Source organism: Lithobates pipiens, unplaced genomic scaffold, assembly GCF_037356315.1.
Source record: "Lithobates pipiens isolate NorthernLeopardFrog02 unplaced genomic scaffold, aLitPip1_a1.2 Scaffold_1, whole genome shotgun sequence".
NCBI lineage: Eukaryota > Metazoa > Chordata > Amphibia > Anura > Ranidae > Lithobates > Lithobates pipiens.
The window spans coordinates 162,101,180-162,121,195 of record NW_027507685.1 but is presented as its reverse complement, the minus strand read 5'-3'; the positions used below and the strand labels follow the sequence as shown (position 1 = coordinate 162,121,195).

The 20,016-nt window shown below is 48.7% G+C and overlaps 1 protein-coding gene across 1 annotated transcript; it reads left to right on the top strand.

The window, feature by feature from the left end:
• Window positions 1–638: 638 nt before the first annotated feature.
• LOC143978137 (uncharacterized) lies at window positions 639–6,824 on the top strand. The gene is made up of 5 exons (XM_077478832.1): window positions 639–1,223; window positions 1,311–1,388; window positions 1,801–1,869; window positions 2,005–2,094; window positions 6,309–6,824. The coding sequence occupies exons 1-5, from the start codon at window positions 1,031–1,033 to the stop codon at window positions 6,740–6,742; spliced, it is 864 nt and encodes a 287-aa protein (XP_077334958.1). The 5' UTR covers window positions 639–1,030; the 3' UTR covers window positions 6,743–6,824.
• The last annotated feature ends 13,192 nt before the right edge of the window (window positions 6,825–20,016 follow it).

Below are 20,016 nucleotides of genomic sequence, written 5' to 3'. Positions count from 1 at the left end.
GAGATGCTGTTTATGGCATCTCCCCGTTCATCCGCCCAGCGAGACGATCGCGGGTATCCCCACAGCGATGGAGCCCGCGGGACCCCCGACCGGACTCATGGGGGTCCCGACTGGCGGCACGCACGCGATGGCAGGGTGGCATATAGAAATGCCCATACCTGTACGCCAATATGCCTGCCCGTGGCATTCTGCCGACGTACATTGTCGTGCGCCGGTCAGGAAGTGGTTAACTGACAATTGGACGCTCCTGCGATGTACTACCCAAATTAAATGTATGCCCTTTTCCCGCCACATATAGAGCTTTTATTGGTGGCATTAGATCACCACACTGGGTTTTACATATTTTGTTATTGAAAAAAAGTTAGGGCCGGTTCACACTGCGGGCGATGCGAGGCGACACCGACTTGCCTCCCCACGACCTGCCGCGACCTCAGCGGCGATTTGCAAATGACTTCTGTATAGAAGTCAATGCAAGTCGCCCCGAGGTCGCCCAGAAGTAGTACAGGAACCTTTTTTCTGAGTCGGAGCGACTTGAGTCGCTCCTCTCAGAACGGTTCCATTGTACAGAACGGGGGCGACTTGTAAGATAGCGGCGAGGCGAGTCGTGTCGCCTCGCATCGCCCACTGTGTGAACCGGCCCTAAAGTATAAAAAAAAAATATTTTGTTATGGTGGCTGGACTTAACCAGCTTGCGGACCTGCCACCATATGTGGAGGGGTCCAAATCCACAAGTGGTTAATGCAAAAGACACAAGAAAGGTAATTTACACCATACACAGTTCACACAAGCGCCTAATTAGAAAGGTGGACTGGACAGTGGACATTTATATGAATATTTATTTACTCGGCACAATCCCAATCGTGTCTTTTATATTTTATTATGGACCAAAAAAGCATACCTTTTTCTTAAAATGAATTTGGTTAATAAAAAAAAAGTGAAAATCTTGGGCTAAATGAAAAAAAGTGCCTAATCCAAAAATTCCATTTGCATTTCATACTACTGGTTCATTCTACAATTGTTTCCTGTGTTGATGTCATTTTCAGATTACAATTGTCGATTAATTATGGAACCCGTTTCTCTTCTCTCTTTGTTTTGCAGCTCCATTGCACGTAAACGCAGGCAGTCGGGTCGCAGAGGGAAGCGGGTGCCTCTCCTCCCCCATGAGGCGGAGCTTTTAGAGGGCATAGGGGAGGAGGAGATCAGCCAGCTCCTGTCTCATCAAGGTTGGTGTCAGCATTACATTGTGCAGGAGGGTTTTTTGATTGGCAAGCATCGGGCATTCACCATGTTGTGTTTGATTTTATTTAAAGATCGTATCCAGGAGCGCCGCCGGAAGCCGAGGCCGGAGGAGGAGTCCTCGTCATCATCATCCTCTGCGTCAACACCCAGTAAGTACAGTAGTACTGTAGTAGTGACACTAATACAGGATCCTTTTCCATTTGTCCAGCCTTCCATTGTCGATTCCAATGTCATTGCTTCTCACTCAAGCAGTGACAGGTGGAGCCTCTATGATGTTCTGTCAGGTAACGCAAGCGCTTGTGTAATTTACGTAATCTGACAGAACGTCGCCGCTCTGAACTGAGGCGCCTGATCAGTGTCGTGCACCTAGCACTCGCCGCTGGAACCAGGACAGGTAAGTGCCTCCCTGTTTTTATTTTATTTTTACTGTTTTTGTAATTTATTTTTGGATTGCCATGCTAATGGATAATTATTTAATTTTATCTTTATACAGTATTTATAGTAATATCTTTAAAGCTTGAACATTGTAAAGTTCATCATTTCTCCTTTATTATTAAATAGGTCTCGTCATCATGCAGTCAGAAGGGGAGACTGAGGAGGAGGAAGAGGCTGTGGCGGCAACGCCCACATGTAAGTTAGTATAATCTTGCTGGTATATCTGCTGCTGAGTGATCATACATGTTTCAATGTTTTTGTACTAATGTGTGTGAGATTGTTGTACACTGCAGATTGTAATTGTCTTTTCTATATTAAATTGATCAACAGCTGCTGAGCAGGAGGTGGAGGAGACCTGCCCTGGAGAGGCTGCTGGGGATGCGCCGGAAGGTGACCAGCCAGACGCGGCAGATGCAGGGAGTAAGTACAACTTTTTTAGTGTTTTCCAGGGAAATAGTATTTTAAATATGAAATGCTGGTGGCATACACTGACTGCTCTGTACACACTCAGCCCGCCCATTACATGGCACAGTAAATCGTTCCTTCGCTGTCTGCAATTTTAAGGACAGGATGATATGATATCAGCGTTCAGTTCAGCTCTTCCTGATAACCCCTGAGCTCCCTGGAATGTCCCCCCTCCCCTGATCACTGCACAGCAGGTTGGAAGCAGAGGATGTGTGTGAGTGATGATCAGTGTCCAGCTACACACACAATGCTATTACTGATATCAGTGCTGTGCAGGGCAGTCATTGTGTTGGCTCTGTTTGTTTCTTTCTTCTGCTGGCGACCAGGCTGCTGCCCATTACTAGTCCATAGGGATTCTCCAGGTTACTGCTGCTGATACTAGTGCAGCATGCCATTTACTAGAACTGGGCTGTATTTTCCCTCACTTGCAGCATCTGAAATTGTCTTTTTCTCCTCTCCCTTCCACCAGCAGCTGCAGGAGAAAAATATAGCCAATAATTTCTAAAATGCTGCCCCCCCCCGAGGTCTGCACACCCGCTGTGCCCATTATGAGGGGTTCCCATCATCCCTGTGCTAATTTCTGGGGTCTTTACAACTGCTGTGTCCATTATGAGGGGTTCTCACCATCCCTGTGCTGAGTTCCCGGGTCTGTACACCCACTGTGTCCATTATGAGGGGTTCTCACCATCCCTGTGCTGAGTTCCCAGGTCTGTACACCCGCTGTGCCCATTATGAGGGGTTCTCACCATCCCTGTGCTGAGTTCCCAGGTCTGTACACCCGCTGTGCCCATTATGAGGGGTTCTCACCATCCCTGAGCCAAGTTCCCAGGTCTGTACACCTGTTGTGCCCATTATGACGGGTTCCCACCGATAGGCTGCAGTGATGGAGGTGACACTGCATATAGGTATCACTCAGTGCCCATGGACACTGATAGGTGGTACTGAAGGGCCTGCACTGATTATCAGTGCCTTAAATTATCTGTGTACATATCCCCTGTACAGGGCCAGTGCTACCTATAGACAAGGTAGGTGCTGGCCTAGAGCACACATCAATCCTGGGTGCCTTACCGATGCCCCCACCCACCACCTCCAGGCTCAGTGACGGACTCCACCCCCAAAATGTTAGCAATCTATAAAAAGGTGGTGTATACATGGGCAGGGCAAAAGGGGTGGAGTCAGTGGTGGGGCCAAAGGGGCGGCAAAATTAGGTTTCGCCTAGGGTGTTAAACTCTTTCCTCATGATGTCTGATTTAGTGATGTCCAGTTCATGAATGATTCATTCTTTTGAATCGATTATTTTCAGTGAACTGGATGTCGGATGAATCGATTTATCTGAGTGAACTGATTCGTTTGAAACACTTCACTCTGTGCAGTGTGCACTCACTCAGTACACTACAGTACATACATAGCAGAGCAGGCCTGGTAATATGATCCTTGAGTGAGATCAGCTGACTCTAAGCACAGGACACTCAGGAACTGGATACAAACTTAAAACAAGAGTCAGGAGTTCATTCACAGTACACCGAGTTAACCACTTCAATACCGGGGGGCACTTAAACACCTTCCTGCCCAGACCAATTTTGAGCTTTCAGCGCTGTCGCACTTTGAATGACCATTTGCGCGGTCATGCTACACTGTACCCAAATGAAATGTTTATCATTTTTTTCCCACAAATAGAGCTTTCTTTTGGTGGTATTTGATCACCTCTACGGTTTTTATTTTTTGCGCTACAAATAAAAAAAATACCGAAAATTTTCAAAAAAAAAATATTTTTTTGTTTCAGTTTCAAAACTTTTTAAATAAGTACGTTTTCTCCTTCACTGATGGGCACTGATGGGGCTACACTGATGGGCACTGATAAGGCGGCAGTGTTGGGCACCAATGAAGTGGCACTGATAGGCGGCACTGATGGGCGACACGGACGGACACTGATAGGTGGCACAAATTGGCATGGATGGGCGGCACAGATGGGCGGCACAGGTGGGCATGGATAGGCGGCACAGGTGGGCACTCATAGGCGGCACAGGTGGGCACTCATAGGCGGCACAGGTGGGCACTCATAGGCGGCATTGGTGTTATGCTATAGTAATGGATGCCAATCAGTGCCAAACAATAATGCATGCCAATTAGTGATGCCCATTGTGGGCACTGATTGGCATCCATTATGGGCACTGATTGGCACCCATTGTGCTAACTGGCATCCCTGGTGGTCTAGGGAGGATTACCTTTTCCCTGGTGGTCTGGTGGTGTCCCTGGTGGTCCAGTGTGGTCATCCTCGGGGGGGCTGTGCTGATAATCGATCAGCACAGACCCCCCCCTGTCAGAGGAGCAGCCGATCGGCTCTCCTCTACTCGCGTCTGACAGATGCGAGTGAGGGAAAGCCGATCACCGGCTCTTCCCATTTACACTGTGATCAGCCGTGATTGGACACGGCTGATCACGTGGTAAAGAGTCTCCGTCTACGAGTACGACTACGACTCTTTACCGAGATCGTAGTTGCCGGGTGTCAGACTGACACCCCGCAACAACGATCGCCGCGATGCGCGCCCCCGGGGGCGCGCAGCGGCTCATAATCCTGATCACGTCATAATACATCCGGTCAGGATTATGAAACCACTTTGCCGCCGTCAATTGCCTATAGGGTGGGCGGCAAGTGGTTAAATAAAGAATCATACAAGTTGTTACCGAGTTAAAGAGTCATATCAGTTTTTAGAACCCAGTACACTGAAAGAATCACGAGTCACCACCAGTAAAAAAAATACACTAAACCAGTGATCAGGTGGTATGGACAGCCTCAGGCCCTTTCACACTTGTGCGACTAGTCCTGCGACTTGAGACTGCAAAGTCGCATGACAAGCCACACACCATGATTACCAAGGAGTTCAGTTCATATCTGTAGTTTTTGTACTACTTTTGTCTGACTTTGATGCGACTTGTGGCAGAGACATCAAGATTACACAAACATTGCTTCAAGTCATGGCAAAAATCATGGCAAAAGCATTTGACTTTCAAGTCGCACAAGTGTGAAACTAGCTCATGGTAGTGGTAGTAAAATCTGATCATCGTTCCTGCGCATGCGCTGTAAAGGCTACGGGCAAATCTGATGGCTAGCAATGTTAACTGGAAAGTTGGCCCATCAGAATGCAGTTCACATGCACAAAAACCCACTTTTCATTTAGGCTCCATTTCCACTTCTGCAACTTGTCCTGCGACTTTGTACTCTATGATTTCCAATGAGTATTATATTTGTATCTGTGCGACTTCAAAGTAGTCCCTGCACTACTTTGGTCCCACTTTGATGCAACTTGAGATCCATAGACCTCTGGAATACACAGGCATTGCTTTAAAGTCGCATCAAAATTGCGGCAGAATTGTACAAATTTCAGGCTGTGTTGGCCTGAAAAGCCTGAAAGTTGCACGATTCTGCCGTAACTTGAAGCCATGCCTGTGTATTCTGGAGGTATATGGACCTCAAGTCACATTAAAATGGCCTAAATGAAAAGCAGGGTTAGTGTGCATGTGAACTGCATTCTGAGTCAACTTCACAGTTAACATTGCTATCCATCAAATTTGTGGAAACCTAGGCTCAGGGCCAGTTCACACTGCTGCATAGTGCAAAATCGCATGCGATTTGCACTGCAGTGCAAATTGCAGGCGATGTCCGTGCAATGAGATTTCAGCCATACAGATAGTATGACTGAAATCGTATCGCATTCGGACTAAACTCGCACTGGAACCTTTTTTGTTTCCGCACCAGAATCGGATCGCATGGCACCCATGCGATCTGATTCATGTCCAAACTGACACTTTGCAGTGCGACATGCTAACTGAAATGGGGGTGTCATTAACATTGTATGACACTCCCCAGCAGTTCGCATATGTCGTTGTGAACTGTTGTGCGAGTCGGGTGCGATGGAGGAACCCGTAGTGGAATCGCAGGGTTCCCGCATCGCACAAGTGTGAACCCAGCCTAACACAGTTGTTTGCGTATCACCAAAATTCATGACACTGAGCTAATCTGACAATAGGCTAGTGCTCTGCGCCGATGAACTAAAACAAAGTAACCGTCCCCATGTTACCATGTTATGTATGGTTAGAGTGCAGAAGCCATGTGTAATGTTAATGTATGTATTGTATTATCTATCTAATGTATTTGCTTTTCCTCACAGGTGAAGTCTTCATCCTGGAACTCCACCCGGTGGATGAGGAGTCCAACCTGCCCGCGTCTGGTTGGCCTGACCGTCCTTCCTCAGCAGCTTCTCCAGGGCCCTTCCATCCTCCAGTATCCCCCCCCCACCTGGATACAGCCATGGGTGCTGCCTCCTCCTCCTCCTCCGTGCCTCAGGCTGCGGTTTCCCCCCCCCTCCCCCCCCCTCCAGAGCCACATATAGATTATCTGCGGCGCATTTTGGAGGTCCAAGAAAGGCAGTACGCCTATATCAGGAGGCTAGGGCATTCCTTGGGCCTCCACAATCGCCGCCAGTATGTGGCTCTGGAGAGGTGCCGAAGGAGCCTTCGGCACCTTGGTGAGCAGATGACTGGGATGAATATGTCCCTACAGCGTCTGCTCACCAGGTCGGGGGAGGATCAGGAGGATATGTAAATAGTTTTTTTTTGTTTATTTGTACATATTTTTGTATGTTTTTATATTTTGTTACATTAAAAAAAATTGTTGTTTAAAACTACTTGTTTTCTTGAATTTTGCTTTCCTAGTTCGATTCATTATGATATGTATGTGATGTTGTTTCTCTAAATTAACTACTCCATTTATAGTTATAAACTTAGTAGAGGCCTTATAATTGTGCTTTTCCTACATTTAACCATCAGGCTGAACTTAGAAAATTTAAGAGATTTCTCTCTACACTATTTCACTGTGCAGAGGGTAATCCCATGTATATTGTGTCCAGCAGTGGCGAAATTATCAGAGTCGCAACAGTCGCAAGCGGGACTGGGCCCTGTAGTTAACAATAAAAGTAGTGTGTATCTATCACAATATAAGAAAGGATTACGCTAGACAGGGTATTAATTACAGAACCGATCTTAAATATATTCTGGCGCTCTACATGTTTCGTGTTTTGGTCAACGCTTCCTTAGGAGCTTTATCAATTTTTTACATTTCTTCATGGGGGCACCCCAAGAGAAATATGCAGGAAGAAAAAGGAGAACCACAAGAAAGTATTTCTCTAGGCAGATAGAGCGATTTTCACATCGACATCACACTTTAATATGTATAGGAGCCTGTGGTTGGCACTTGGCATAAGGGCTTCAGATATTTATGGTATAAGGCATCAACGGGAGGTGATTTTGCACCATACTCTCTTAAATTCAGTTAGCCAATTCCTGTATCTTCTCCAACAAGGTAAAATGTAGGCGAGCTTGTCTCAATAGCTTCAGGGTTCAGAGGGGGACCTTTGAGCCCCTTGGTTGTTTTCCTCTACCGGGAGATAGGGCCCTGTAGTTCACCACTTCAGGGGGCCCACTGGCCGCCCGCCCGACGCGTGAAGGGCCCACCTGCCTGTCGGGGGTTTGTGTCTGTTAGGTTCATGCCGCGGGGAGGGGGGCTTTCATCAACTGTGAGGGGAGAGACTGTGAGAGAGAAGCGCTCCGCCCCCGCCTATCCATAGGCAGAGATACTGTAAGGGATGTGGAGCAGACACTTAAAAAACTGGGCTGACCAATTCATTGAAGGCGACGGAGGAGCTCTCCCCTCTGCGATTGCACAGTGTTTAAGGATGAGATCGGTGGGGGGATGGGATCAGTAAGAAGTGCCCCTCCAGTACCACCATTGCCCCCCTGCAGTACCACCGCTGCACTGGTGTCCACACGCTGCATTGGGGGACACAGGCTGCACTGGTGGATACACGCTGCACTGGGGGACACACTGCACTGGTGGATACACGCTGCACTGGGGACACAGGCTGCATGGGGGGTCACACACTGCACTGGTGGAGACAGGCTGCACTGGGGGACACAGGCTGCATTGGTGTCACACGCTGCACTGGGGGACACAGGCTGCACTGGGCTCCACACGCTGCATGGGGGGTCACACACTGTACTGGTGTCCACACGCTGCACTGGTGTCCAGTGTCCACACGCTGCACTGGGGGACACAGGCTGCACTAGGGGACACAGGCTGCATTGGGGGTCACACACTGCACTGGTGGACACACACTGCACGGGGGACACAAGCTGCATGGGGGACACACACTGCACTGGGGGATACACGGCACGCTGCACTGGTGGACACACACTGCACTGGTGTCCACACGCTGCACTGGGGGACACACTGCACTGGTGACACAAGCTGCATGGGGGGTCACACACTGCACTGGTGTCCACACGCTGCACTGGGGGACACACACTGAACTGGTGTCACAGGCTGCATTGGGGGACACACGCTGCATTGGTGTCACACGCTGCATTGGTGTCACACGCTGCACTGGGGGACACAGGCTGCACTGGTGACACAAGCTGCATGGGGGGTCACACACTGCACTGGTGTCCACACGCTGCACTGGGGACACACACTGAACTGGTGTCACAAGCTGCATGGGGGGTCACACACTGCACTGGTGTACACACGCTGCACTGGGGGACACACACTGAACTGGTGTCACACGCTGCATTGGGGGACACACACTAAACTGGTGTCACACGCTGCATTGGGGGACACACGCTGCATTGGTGGACACAGGCTGCATTGGTGGACACAGGCTGCATTGGTGTCACACGCTGCACTGGGGGACACAGGCTGCACTGGGGGACACACACTGAACTGGTGTCACAGGCTGCATTGGGGGACACAGGCTGCATTGGTGTCACACGCTGCACTGGGGGACACAGGCTGCACTGGGCTCCACACGCTGCATGGGGGGTCACACACTGTACTGGTGTCCACACGCTGCACTTTTGTCCAGTGTCCACACGCTGCACTGGGGGACACAGGCTGCATTGGGGGTCACACACTGCACTGGTGGACACACATTGCACGGGGGACACAGGCTACATGGGGGATACACGGCACGCTGCACTGGTGGACACACACTGCACTGGTGTCCACACGCTGCACTGGGGGACACACTGCACTGGTGACACAAGCTGCATGGGGGGTCACACACTGCACTGGTGTACACACGCTGCACTGGGGGACACACACTGAACTGGTGTCACAGGCTGCATTGGGGGACACACGCTGCATTGGTGTCACACGCTGCATTGGTGGACACAGGCTGCATTGGTGTCACACGCTGCACTAGGGGACACAGGCTGCACTGGTGGACACACTGCACTGGTGACACAAGCTGCATGGGGGGTCACACACTGCACTGGTGTCCACACGCTGCACTGGGGGACACACACTGAACTGGTGTCACAGGCTGCATTGGGGGGCACACGCTGCATTGGTGTCACACGCTGCATTGGTGGACACAGGCTGCATTGGTGTCACACGCTGCACTGGGGGACACAGGCTGCACTGGGCTCCACACGCTGCATGGGGGGTCACACACTGTACTGGTGTCCACACGCTGCACTGGTGTCCAGTGTCCACACGCTGCACTGGGGGACACAGGCTGCATTGGGGGTCACACACTGCACTGGTGGACACACATTGCACGGGGGACACAGGCTGCATGGGGGACACACACTGCACTGGGGGATACACGGCACGCTGCACTGGTGGACACACACTGCACTGGTGTCCACACGCTGCACTGGGGGACACACTGCACTGGTGACACAAGCTGCATGGGGGGTCACACACTGCACTGGTGTACACACGCTGCACTGGGGGACACACACTGAACTGGTGTCACAGGCTGCATTGGGGGACACACGCTGCATTGGTGTCACACGCTGCATTGGTGTCACACGCTGCATTGGTGGACACAGGCTGCATTGGTGTCACACGCTGCACTGGGGGACACAGGCTGCACTGGGCTCCACACGCTGCATGGGGGGTCACACACTGTACTGGTGTCCACACGCTGCACTGGTGTCCAGTGTCCACACGCTGCACTGGGGGACACAGGCTGCATTGGGGGTCACACACTGCACTGGTGGACACACATTGCACGGGGGACACAGGCTGCATGGGGGACACACACTGCACTGGGGGATACACGGCACGCTGCACTGGTGGACACACACTGCACTGGTGTCCACACGCTGCACTGGGGGACACACTGCACTGGTGACACAAGCTGCATGGGGGGTCACACACTGCACTGGTGTACACACGCTGCACTGGGGGACACACACTGAACTGGTGTCACAGGCTGCATTGGGGGACACACGCTGCATTGGTGTCACACGCTGCATTGGTGTCACACGCTGCATTGGTGTCACACGCTGCACTGGTGACACAAGCTGCATGGGGGACACGCGCTGCATTGGGGGACACGCGCTGCATTGGGGGACACGCGCTGCATTGGGGGACATGGGCAAGCTGCATTTTTTGGGCATGGATAAAGTTGTTCATAGAAGCTTCCTCTTGACAGTTATGGTAACTTTAAATCAGAAACAGAAATGTTTTACTTTTGTTATACATTGTAAAAAAAAAACAAAGTATCAAAATAATGCTTTTTGGGGGGGCCTTCCTGATTTCTTGCACCGGGGCCCTGAGGTTTCTAGTTACGCCTCTGGTGTCCAGTCACGCCTTTCAGCTTTCCCTCCACCAGAATACACAGCAGATAGTTACAGCAGGGGTTAACCATACAGCCCTCAACAGTTTACAGGGCATAGGTTGAAGGCTTGCAATCATGAGGGCAACAGTTAACTGGACAGAGGTTCACAGGCTGAGGCTAGCTCAATCACAAGGGGAAACAGCTCAAAGGGCAGGCATCATTTCCAGGGCTTGAGTAACATGGCAGCAGGGTAGATTACTCACACCAGTGACTTCAGACAATTGCAGATGGTCATGAAACAGACGGTGTAATTGTTATTTGTTATGCAGTGATCTTCCTCTGTCTGCTTACCAATACCTCCCCTCATGTGTTCAGACTAAGAGGCCAGACACTTCCACCTGGTGGTTTTTATAACCTCTCCTCTAGCATGGCTCCACCCCAGGCCCTATCAGGGAACCTTATATTAACCTGTGCACCGCAAGCTAGTAGTGATTAGAAACCACTAAAGTATCCAAGGTGTGGTTGGGTTCCTGCTTGCTGTGTGCTCTATGTTTGTCTCTGTTACTGACATTGGTGTGTTCCAACTTCTCAGCGATTCCTGTCTGCTTGTGACCTTCACTTTTTGGCATGTCCACAACCATCCCTGTCTGCCTGTGACCCAGAACCTTTGGCGTGTACTCTGTTCCAGTCTGCTAGTTGCCCTGAACTCTGCCTTATCCCCTTACTATCATTGTTGTCCCAGCCTGCTGCTTCCTTCTCTTGTAGTCTACTGAGAGTGTGAGCTGTGAGACCCTAGGGGCCGCGACCTGGAGCCAGACTGCTGCGAAGTCCATCCTCACCACTGGAGGCTCTGGTGAACACCTGCTGGCTCTTAGACTCCGCGCCCTGGGGAATCTATGCTCCAGCTCCCATTGGGATCTGTGTTAGTGATCCTGTAGACCTGTGTCCTGAATCTCCCTGGGTACAATCTGCAGCAGTCAGTCCTAAGATCAGCTACCTGTACCTAGCAGTGCACTTCTATGGAGTGCATCTGTCACCTGGTCTCAGGAGACCTTACAGGCAGAGGATCAGAGAGGGCCCTGGTGTCCCCTGGGTCAGAGATGGCAAATATGAGGGGTCATGGGCATCTGGGTGCAGCTCAGCAGTGACCAACTAATCTATCTTGCATAGAATCACGTTTCCAGCTGTATGTTTCTTTGTTCTATGTTGTGTTGGTAACATATTCTGATCCTTGAGTTGACAGTCGCTCCATCAATAATAATCATTGTCTCTTATTTCCAGACCATCATACAAAAAAATGGTTAAATTAGCACAGGTTGCTATTTGTATGTACAAAGACAGCAACACGTGAGCAGTAGCGCCACGTCAAGGCTTCAACCCTTGCTACTGTCCATTCACACAACATTCATTCATGCAATCACACACACTCTAGTCACTCTACACATACACAATTACACACATTCATTACAAAAAAGGATGATGGAAGGAATAAAGGGAGTAATTGGATTGCTTGACAAAAACAAATTCTATTTAAATCTTGGGGTCACACCGAAGAGAACTGCTATTGTGAATGTCAACTTCAAGTGGTAAGAAAATAAAAAAAAATGCTTTTCCTCAACATTTGGATGGTTCCTCTGAGCCCCATGTATCTTCTTCACATGGTGGCAATAATTCGGGTCTCACAAGTTAAGGGTAGGGTAACCCAGCTTGGGGAGGTTAAATTTGAGGAAAGTTATTTGTTCCATCAAATGGGGTGTTAGTTGTGCACGGTGTGGATTAAGGATGTTCCCAGTAATAGAGAAAACTCTCTCACTTTGCACACTGGTTGGAGGACAGGATAGTAGTTTCTGGGCAACCAGGCAAAGACCAGGCCACACATTTTTCTTACCATCCCAATAGGTCAAAGGGTCCTCTGTAGGAAGCAAAGGGGCTTCATATAGGTAGGCCCTGACCATTTCAGAGGCACTGCTCTCCTCTCGATTACCTGCTGCTTGACCTGCATCCACCAGATTGTCAAGTGCCTCTACCCAACATGCACATGCTCCACTCAGTTGTTTTTGAGTGATGGTGTCAGGCCTTGAAATAGCAGTCATTGCAGGTGAATGTTCCAAATCGGCCTCATTCAGCATACCTCTTTGTTGCTGCAAATTATGGACTCTTTCAATGAGTTTTTCTTTCCAGTAGGAAAGGCTGTTGTCTCTGAGTGCCAGTTTACCTTTGATCCTGGGATCACACAGGGTAGCCAGCATGAGTTCAGGGCTTTTGCGGACACGGTCATTTAGCCGATCTTTTAAATTGTCTTGTAGCTTTCTGATGAAAGACGCTACATCGGCATGAAGTGGGCTGCCACAAACCGGCTCACTGCTTTCTAGGAATGATCGCATCTTATCAATGAGATAGGTAAACAAGGGTATGACCTGTCCTAGGCTGGCATTGCTCTGACTCAAGTTTTCCGTCACATTGCGAAAAGGTTTTAAGACAGAAACAAGCTGGCCAATTATACACCAGTCATCACGTCCCAGTGTGGAATCAATCCCAATGCTATGGTGAGATGATATATTGTGGATGGCTGTCTTTTGCTCCAAAATGCGTTCCAGCATTTCCAGGGTATAGTTCCACCGGGTGCTGACATCTTGTTTCAGGCGATGTATGGGGAGCCCTGATTGTTCTTGCTCCTCCCTCAACAGTTGACTAGCAACTACACTGCGGTGGAAATGCCCTGCAATTTTCCTGCAAAGGTCCAAAATGTGAGCAATCTTGTTGTTTTTCTCCACTGGGATTGCACCCTTGACCACTAAATGCAGTATGTGTGCAGAACAGCGCACACCGACAAAAGATCCATCTTGGAGTGCTTTGACCATGTTTGAACCTCCGTCTGTCACTATGAACCCAACAGAAACATTGGTGTCTGCCTGCTCTCCAAACCAATTGGCCAACATCGCTCTAATTGCCCGCAATATGTTGGCAGAGCTGTGTCTATCATCGCGGACTTCTGTGTGCAGCAGGTAAGCTTGATAACCCTGCTGGTCTTGAGCTGCAGACCTGCTTCCTGATGAAGTTTGAGCTCTTGCAGTAGTGCCACCACCAACAGGCACAGTGGCCTGCCACCAGTGTGCAGTCAAAGACAGGAAAGCATGTTGACCGCTGGGAGCTGTCCACAAATCAGTGGTCAAATGTATTGTCTGACCCTCAGCTTTGGCCATTTTTTCCTTTAGTAATGCAGCACACGAATGGTACAGTGCTGGAACAATCTTTCTGCTGAAAGTTGTTCGTGCAGGAATAACGTATCGTGGAGCAACGGCATGCATCAGCTGTTTAAATGGCTCCCCTTCAATCATGCGAAAAGAGGCTCCTCCAACAGCAATGAATTGGCCAATGAGGCGGGTGATCTTGTTGGCCTGCTGTTTTGACATGCCCTTGGAGCTAAAGCCAACAAAACTATCTAGGGTGGGCTGATAATGTCCTTGGGAGGATGAGGAGCCTGATTGGGCCTGCAGTGGAACTACTGCATGTGGACGGTTTGTCCTAATTGAACCCTCTCTATGGGCTGTGCTCTGAGTCTGTGGTGTGGCTGAGGAGGTACCACCAGTACAGTCAGAGTCTGTTATGCTGCTTCCTGCTCTACCATCTTTTTCTGCCTCTGCCCGCAGTAAAGTAGAACTGTGGTGATTTCTGAGATGCAGGTTCATACCAGCGTTGGTTAAATGTCCCAACTTTTTACCCCTGCTGACTTGCTTCCCACACAACTTGCACTTTGCAAAGAACCCGCCTTCCACTGTTTGGAAGTATTTCCACACATTGCTGCGGCGGGATGCAGCCCCTTTACCCTGATCACTAGTAGTAGTATGGGCTGATATAGCTGCAGCAGGTAGCACACCAGTGGTGGAAGCTGTTGCAGGGGTGCTGGGGAGGTCAGTGTTATCATCACAGGATTCTTCCTCTATAATAACAGAGGGAGAAGGGGAGTTAGCAGCAGATGAAAAAAGTGGACTGCTACCTGTCCTACTCCTCACAGAATATTCCTCTTGCACGTGCTCTACGTCATGCTGCAACTCTTGTGGGGTAAGAGTGTATAAAACGTCTGCAGTGGTTGGGGAAAGAGGAGCATCACATTCAGAATCATTCTCTTGGGACAATGATATAAAAGTCTCGCACTCTGTCTCTGCTGCTGTCTTCCTCAATTGCTTGTTTGGGGAGCTGGGCAGTGTCACTGGCTGTGTGATTGGTGGTTGTGAGTGTACAGGCAACGCCACTTGTTTTACACTAGGTTTCTTGCCTATCCCATAAAAATAAGAAGCCATGACACCTGTAGAAGCAGAAGGAAGCACTGCACTGGCAGTGGAAGCTGCAGCAGATGGTGGTCTGGCAGGAAAACTCATAGTAGAACTGGTGGTGGTGGTGGTGGCACCCACTGTTGTGGACAGCATGTTTGTGGTGGCAGAAGTGTCAGAGACACTAGTAGCAGAGACCTTGCCACTTCTTTTAGCAAGGCGTCCACCGCGACCGCGTCCACGACCACTACCTCTACCTGCCTTCGCGTTTCCAGAACGGTACATTGCTATTTCTGTATATATATTATATACTAGTACTCGTTTGAACAGAAACAGGTGGACTGGTGATAGCGATCACAGTGATGATGATCAGACAGGTAACACAAGTCTAATAGATCCCCACACAACACAGGCAGCCTCTGAGGCTATAGCAGCAACACTAGAATCACTAAGCTTCTCACACTAACACTATAGCATCAGATTTTTAGGAAAAAGCTAAGTTCAACTGTAGCTTGCTTCACTATTGTTCTGCTGCTGTGCTTATGCTTGATTGCTGAATGATTCAGGAACACAAACGGACTAGCTAAGATTGACTGTCTTCTGAAATAATTCAGTGCGTCTGTCTCTCTCTGCTAGCAAATCGTAAGTGAATGTAAGTTGGCTGTACACGTGTTCTGTTAGTTTACTGCTCCTCCTCTCTGGTTACAATCAGCCAATAACATTCATCATCATCATTATTTTTTTTTTATTTTACTTCCCCCACCCAATTCCAGTATCGTTTCTCTCTGTCGATTCTGTTCTCTCTATGTCGAATATTTACTCTCTGTCGAAGCTTTTCTATATAATAGGACTAATAGAGGTAAACGAAACTTAGGCACATTCGAATCTCCTAAGGTAATAGAGGTAAACGAAACTTAGGCACATTCGACCACAGGTTCAATAGACAACATATGGAGTCACGTCGAATCTCCTAAGGTAATAGAGGTAAACGAAACTTAGGCACATTCGACTACAGGTTCAATAGACATATGGAGTCACGTCGAATCTCCTAAGGTAATAGAGGTAAACGAAACTTAGGCACATTCGACCACAGGTTCAATAGACATATGGAGTCACGTCGAATCTCCTATTCAATATCGAACGGTCACTTCGAATCTCCTATTCTATATCGAACTGTTGTAACAACGAAAACGAAAAAAAGCATTTGTTAATGTCGGATCTTTCGTTTTTCGGAATCTGCACTTTCGTTATCGTTTGTCAAAACGAAAACGAAAATACCTGAAATTCGGACGAAAATGCATTCGGACGAAAACGAATGCACATGTCTAAATTAGCATGGATTCATAAAGAATCGTTCTTGTCAAACCAATCTACTAACCTTCTATGAGGATGCAAGTTGGCAGCTAGATAAAGGAAGGCCCATAGATGTGGTGTATCTGGATTTTGCAAAAGCATTTGACACAGTTCCCCATAAATGTTTACTGTACAAAATAAGGTCCGTTGGCATGGACCATAGGGTGAGTATATGGATTGAAAACTGGCTACAAGGGCGAGTTCAGAGGGTGGTGATAAATGAGGAGTACTCAGAATGGTCAGGGGTGGGTAGTAGGGTCCCCCAGGGTTCTGTACTGGGACCAATCCTATGTAATTTGTTCATAAATGACCTGGAGGATGGGTTAAACAGTTCAATCTCTGTATTTACGTACAGTACTATGCTAAGCAGGGCGATAACTTCTCTGCTGGATGTGAAAACCTTGCAAAAAGATCTGAACAAATTAATGGTTTGAGAAACTACACAGCAATTGAGGTTCAATGTAGAGAAATGTAAAATAATGCATTTGGGTGGCAAAAATATGAATGCAATTTATACACTGAGGGGGGAGAACCTCTGGGGGAATCTAGGATGGAAAAGGACCTGGAGGTCCTACTAGACGATAGGCTCAGCAATGCCATGCAATGCCAACCTGTTGTAATCAAAGCAAGTAGAATATTGGTATGCATTAAAAAGGGGATTAACTCCAGAGACAAAATGATAATTCTCCCACTTTACAAGACTCTAGTCCAGCTGCACCTAGAGTATGCTGCCCTCAGGAAGGATATACTGGAAATGGAGGGAGTACAAAGAAGGGCAACAACGCTAATAAAAGGTCTGGAGGATAATAGCTACGAGGAAAGGTTGCGAGCATTGAACTTATTCTCTCTGGAGAAGAGTCGCTTGAGAGGGGATATGATTTCAATATACAAATACCATACTGGTGACCTCACAATAGGGATAAAACTTTTTCGCAGAAGTTTAACAAGACTCATGGCCACTCATTAAAATTAGAAGAAAAGAGGTTTAACCTTAAAATATGTAGAGGGTTCTTTACTGTAAGATTGGTAAGGATGTGGAATTCCCTTCCACAGGTGGTGGTCTCAGCGGGGGGCATTGATAGTTTCAAGAAACTATTAGATAAGCACCTGAACGACCGCAACGTACAGGGATATACAATGTAATACTGACATATAATCACACACATAGGTTGGACTTGATGAACTTGTGTCTTTTTTCAACCTCATTTACTATGTAACTATGTAACCATGTATGGTGTACCTGAAAATGTACCAGGGACGAGAGAAGAGATGTTATGGGTGTGGAGAGCATGGACACTTCCGAACTGAGTGCCACAAGTCTGGCATCAGCCCTCAATTACTCACCAAAGTCCTGTGAGCAAAACACAAATTACTCTTCCCAAAGTTGGTGAAAAACTGCACTCCAAAGCCAAGAAAAGAAGCAAGAAAAGGAAAAGACACAAGTCATCTGTTGCTTCTACACCTTCTTTACCTAAACAAGCAAAATAAACAAAATCCTAAGGGAAGGGAAAACAGAGGCAGGAAATCAATGCACACCTTACTGAACGAATAGTTATGCTGCGTACACATGATCGGACTTTGTCCGGTGGACAATCTGCCGCACTTTGCAGCGGAGGTCCGCCGGACTTTCCAAATGAGCGGACTTGCACACACATCAATGGACTTTCTGGCAGACTAGGTCCGACGGACTTCCCGATGGACTTCTGACTCCAGGTACGACAGGACTAGAGAAGGATGTCAATCAAGGCCCCGGACCCTATGTGAATGAGTATGGGGTAAATCGTACCCATAGCCATTCACCTGGGGGGAAAAAGCGTCAATAAAAAAACACACTACACAGGTTTTTAAAGTAGGTTATAAGGCAGCTCCGGTAGTCTTTTTTACGACTTCCCTGCGCTTTCCGGTTCTTCTCGCCGGGCTCCTCTGCTATCTTCTGCTCTTTTGCTAGCGGTGGCCCGGCTTTCTCCTTCGTCATTGTTGTCGCCATTTTCTTCTTCCTTCTTCTTTTCTTCCGACGTTGACAAAACGCTCTCTTCCGCTGTAATGCCGTGGACACAGTGAGCGGCGACTTATATAGGCATAAGGGGAGGGATCACCGGGTGATGTCACCCGGTGACCCTGCCCCTTATGACGTCACAGCCCCAGCATGCCCCGGGAATGTAATGTCATATGGGGCAGGGTCACCGGTTGGCATCACCTGTGACCCCGCCCCTTATGCCTATATAATTCGCCACACACCGTGTCCACTGCATTACAGTAGGAGAGAGTGTTGTGTCAACACCAGAAGAAAAGAAGAAGGAAGAGGAAGACAGCGATGACAAAGGAGAAGGCCAGGCCACTGCTAGCAAAAGAGCGGCAAAAGAGCAGAAGATAGTGGAGGAGCCTGGCAAGAAGAACTGGAAAGCATGGAGAAGTCGGAAGAAGATCCCCGAAGTCGGAAGAAGACCCCCAGAGCTGCCTAATAAAGTACTTTAAAAACCTGTGTAGTATGTTTTTTTATTGACACGGCCCCCTTCCCCAAAGCAACCACCCCGCCATGTTGAGGGCATGCAGTCTGGTACGGTTCAGGGGGGAGGGGCGCTTGCTCACCCCCACCCCCTTTCCTGACCGGCCGGGCTGCGTGCTCAGATAAGGGTCTGGTATGGATTTTGGGGGGACCCCCACGCCGTTTTCACATCCTGGACCCTCCCAAATACTGTCACAGAATTGAAGAATTTCTCACAGATTGCCTGGACATTGAACGAGCTGTTACAGAAGAAAACGGAGGGAGACCAGCAGAGAACCCAGAAGGGAGGCCCCAGGAAGCCTCGTGAGTCCATCCAGGAACAATGAACAGTGAAGTGTGAAAGGTTTTTTGAATGGCTGAAGAAGAGCCTGGTTGAAGCATCGGTGTTGGATTATGCTGATCTATCTACACCATATGAATTACACATGGACGCCAGCAGAGATGGCCTTGGAGGGGTGTTGTGCCAAGAGTCAGAAGGGAAACTCTGCCCAGTGGCCTATGTGAGTCACAGACTCACCCCCCCTGAGAAGAACTATCCTGTTCATAAATTGAAGTTCTTGGCCCTCAAGTAAGCTGTGGTGGATAAGCTGCATGACTATTTGTATGGGACTACATTTGTGGTGAAGACTGACAACAACCCATTGACTTACCCACAGTCCACTTTGAGAAACTTTGATCTCAGAGTAAGGGTTCAGGATTTACAACCTGGAAATCAAGTGTTGTTACGCAATCAAGGGGTGCCAGGGAAGCATAAGCTGGCTGATCAATGGCGTTCCCATCCCTACACTGTCTGTAAGCGCCCTGTGTACCAGATTCGGCCCGAAGAGAAGACCGGTCCTCTCAAGACTTGGCATCTAAACCATTTGCTGGCCATATCAGAGGCTGTTTGAGTACCCTCACCCCCTTGCTTGGAGACTTATCAGTCCCCCATGCTGAGGCCTAGGGCTCGGAAAATTTGCTCACCTACACTCTCTGAGGAGGGACAATGAAGAATTAACTCTTGATTGGCTGTGGGTTTCTCCTTCGGAAGATGATCCCTGATACTGAGGAAGAAGACAGTCAAAGAACACCCTTTGGGAGGAAGACAAGTCTCTTTGCCTGAAATCGAGACATCGAATCCAAA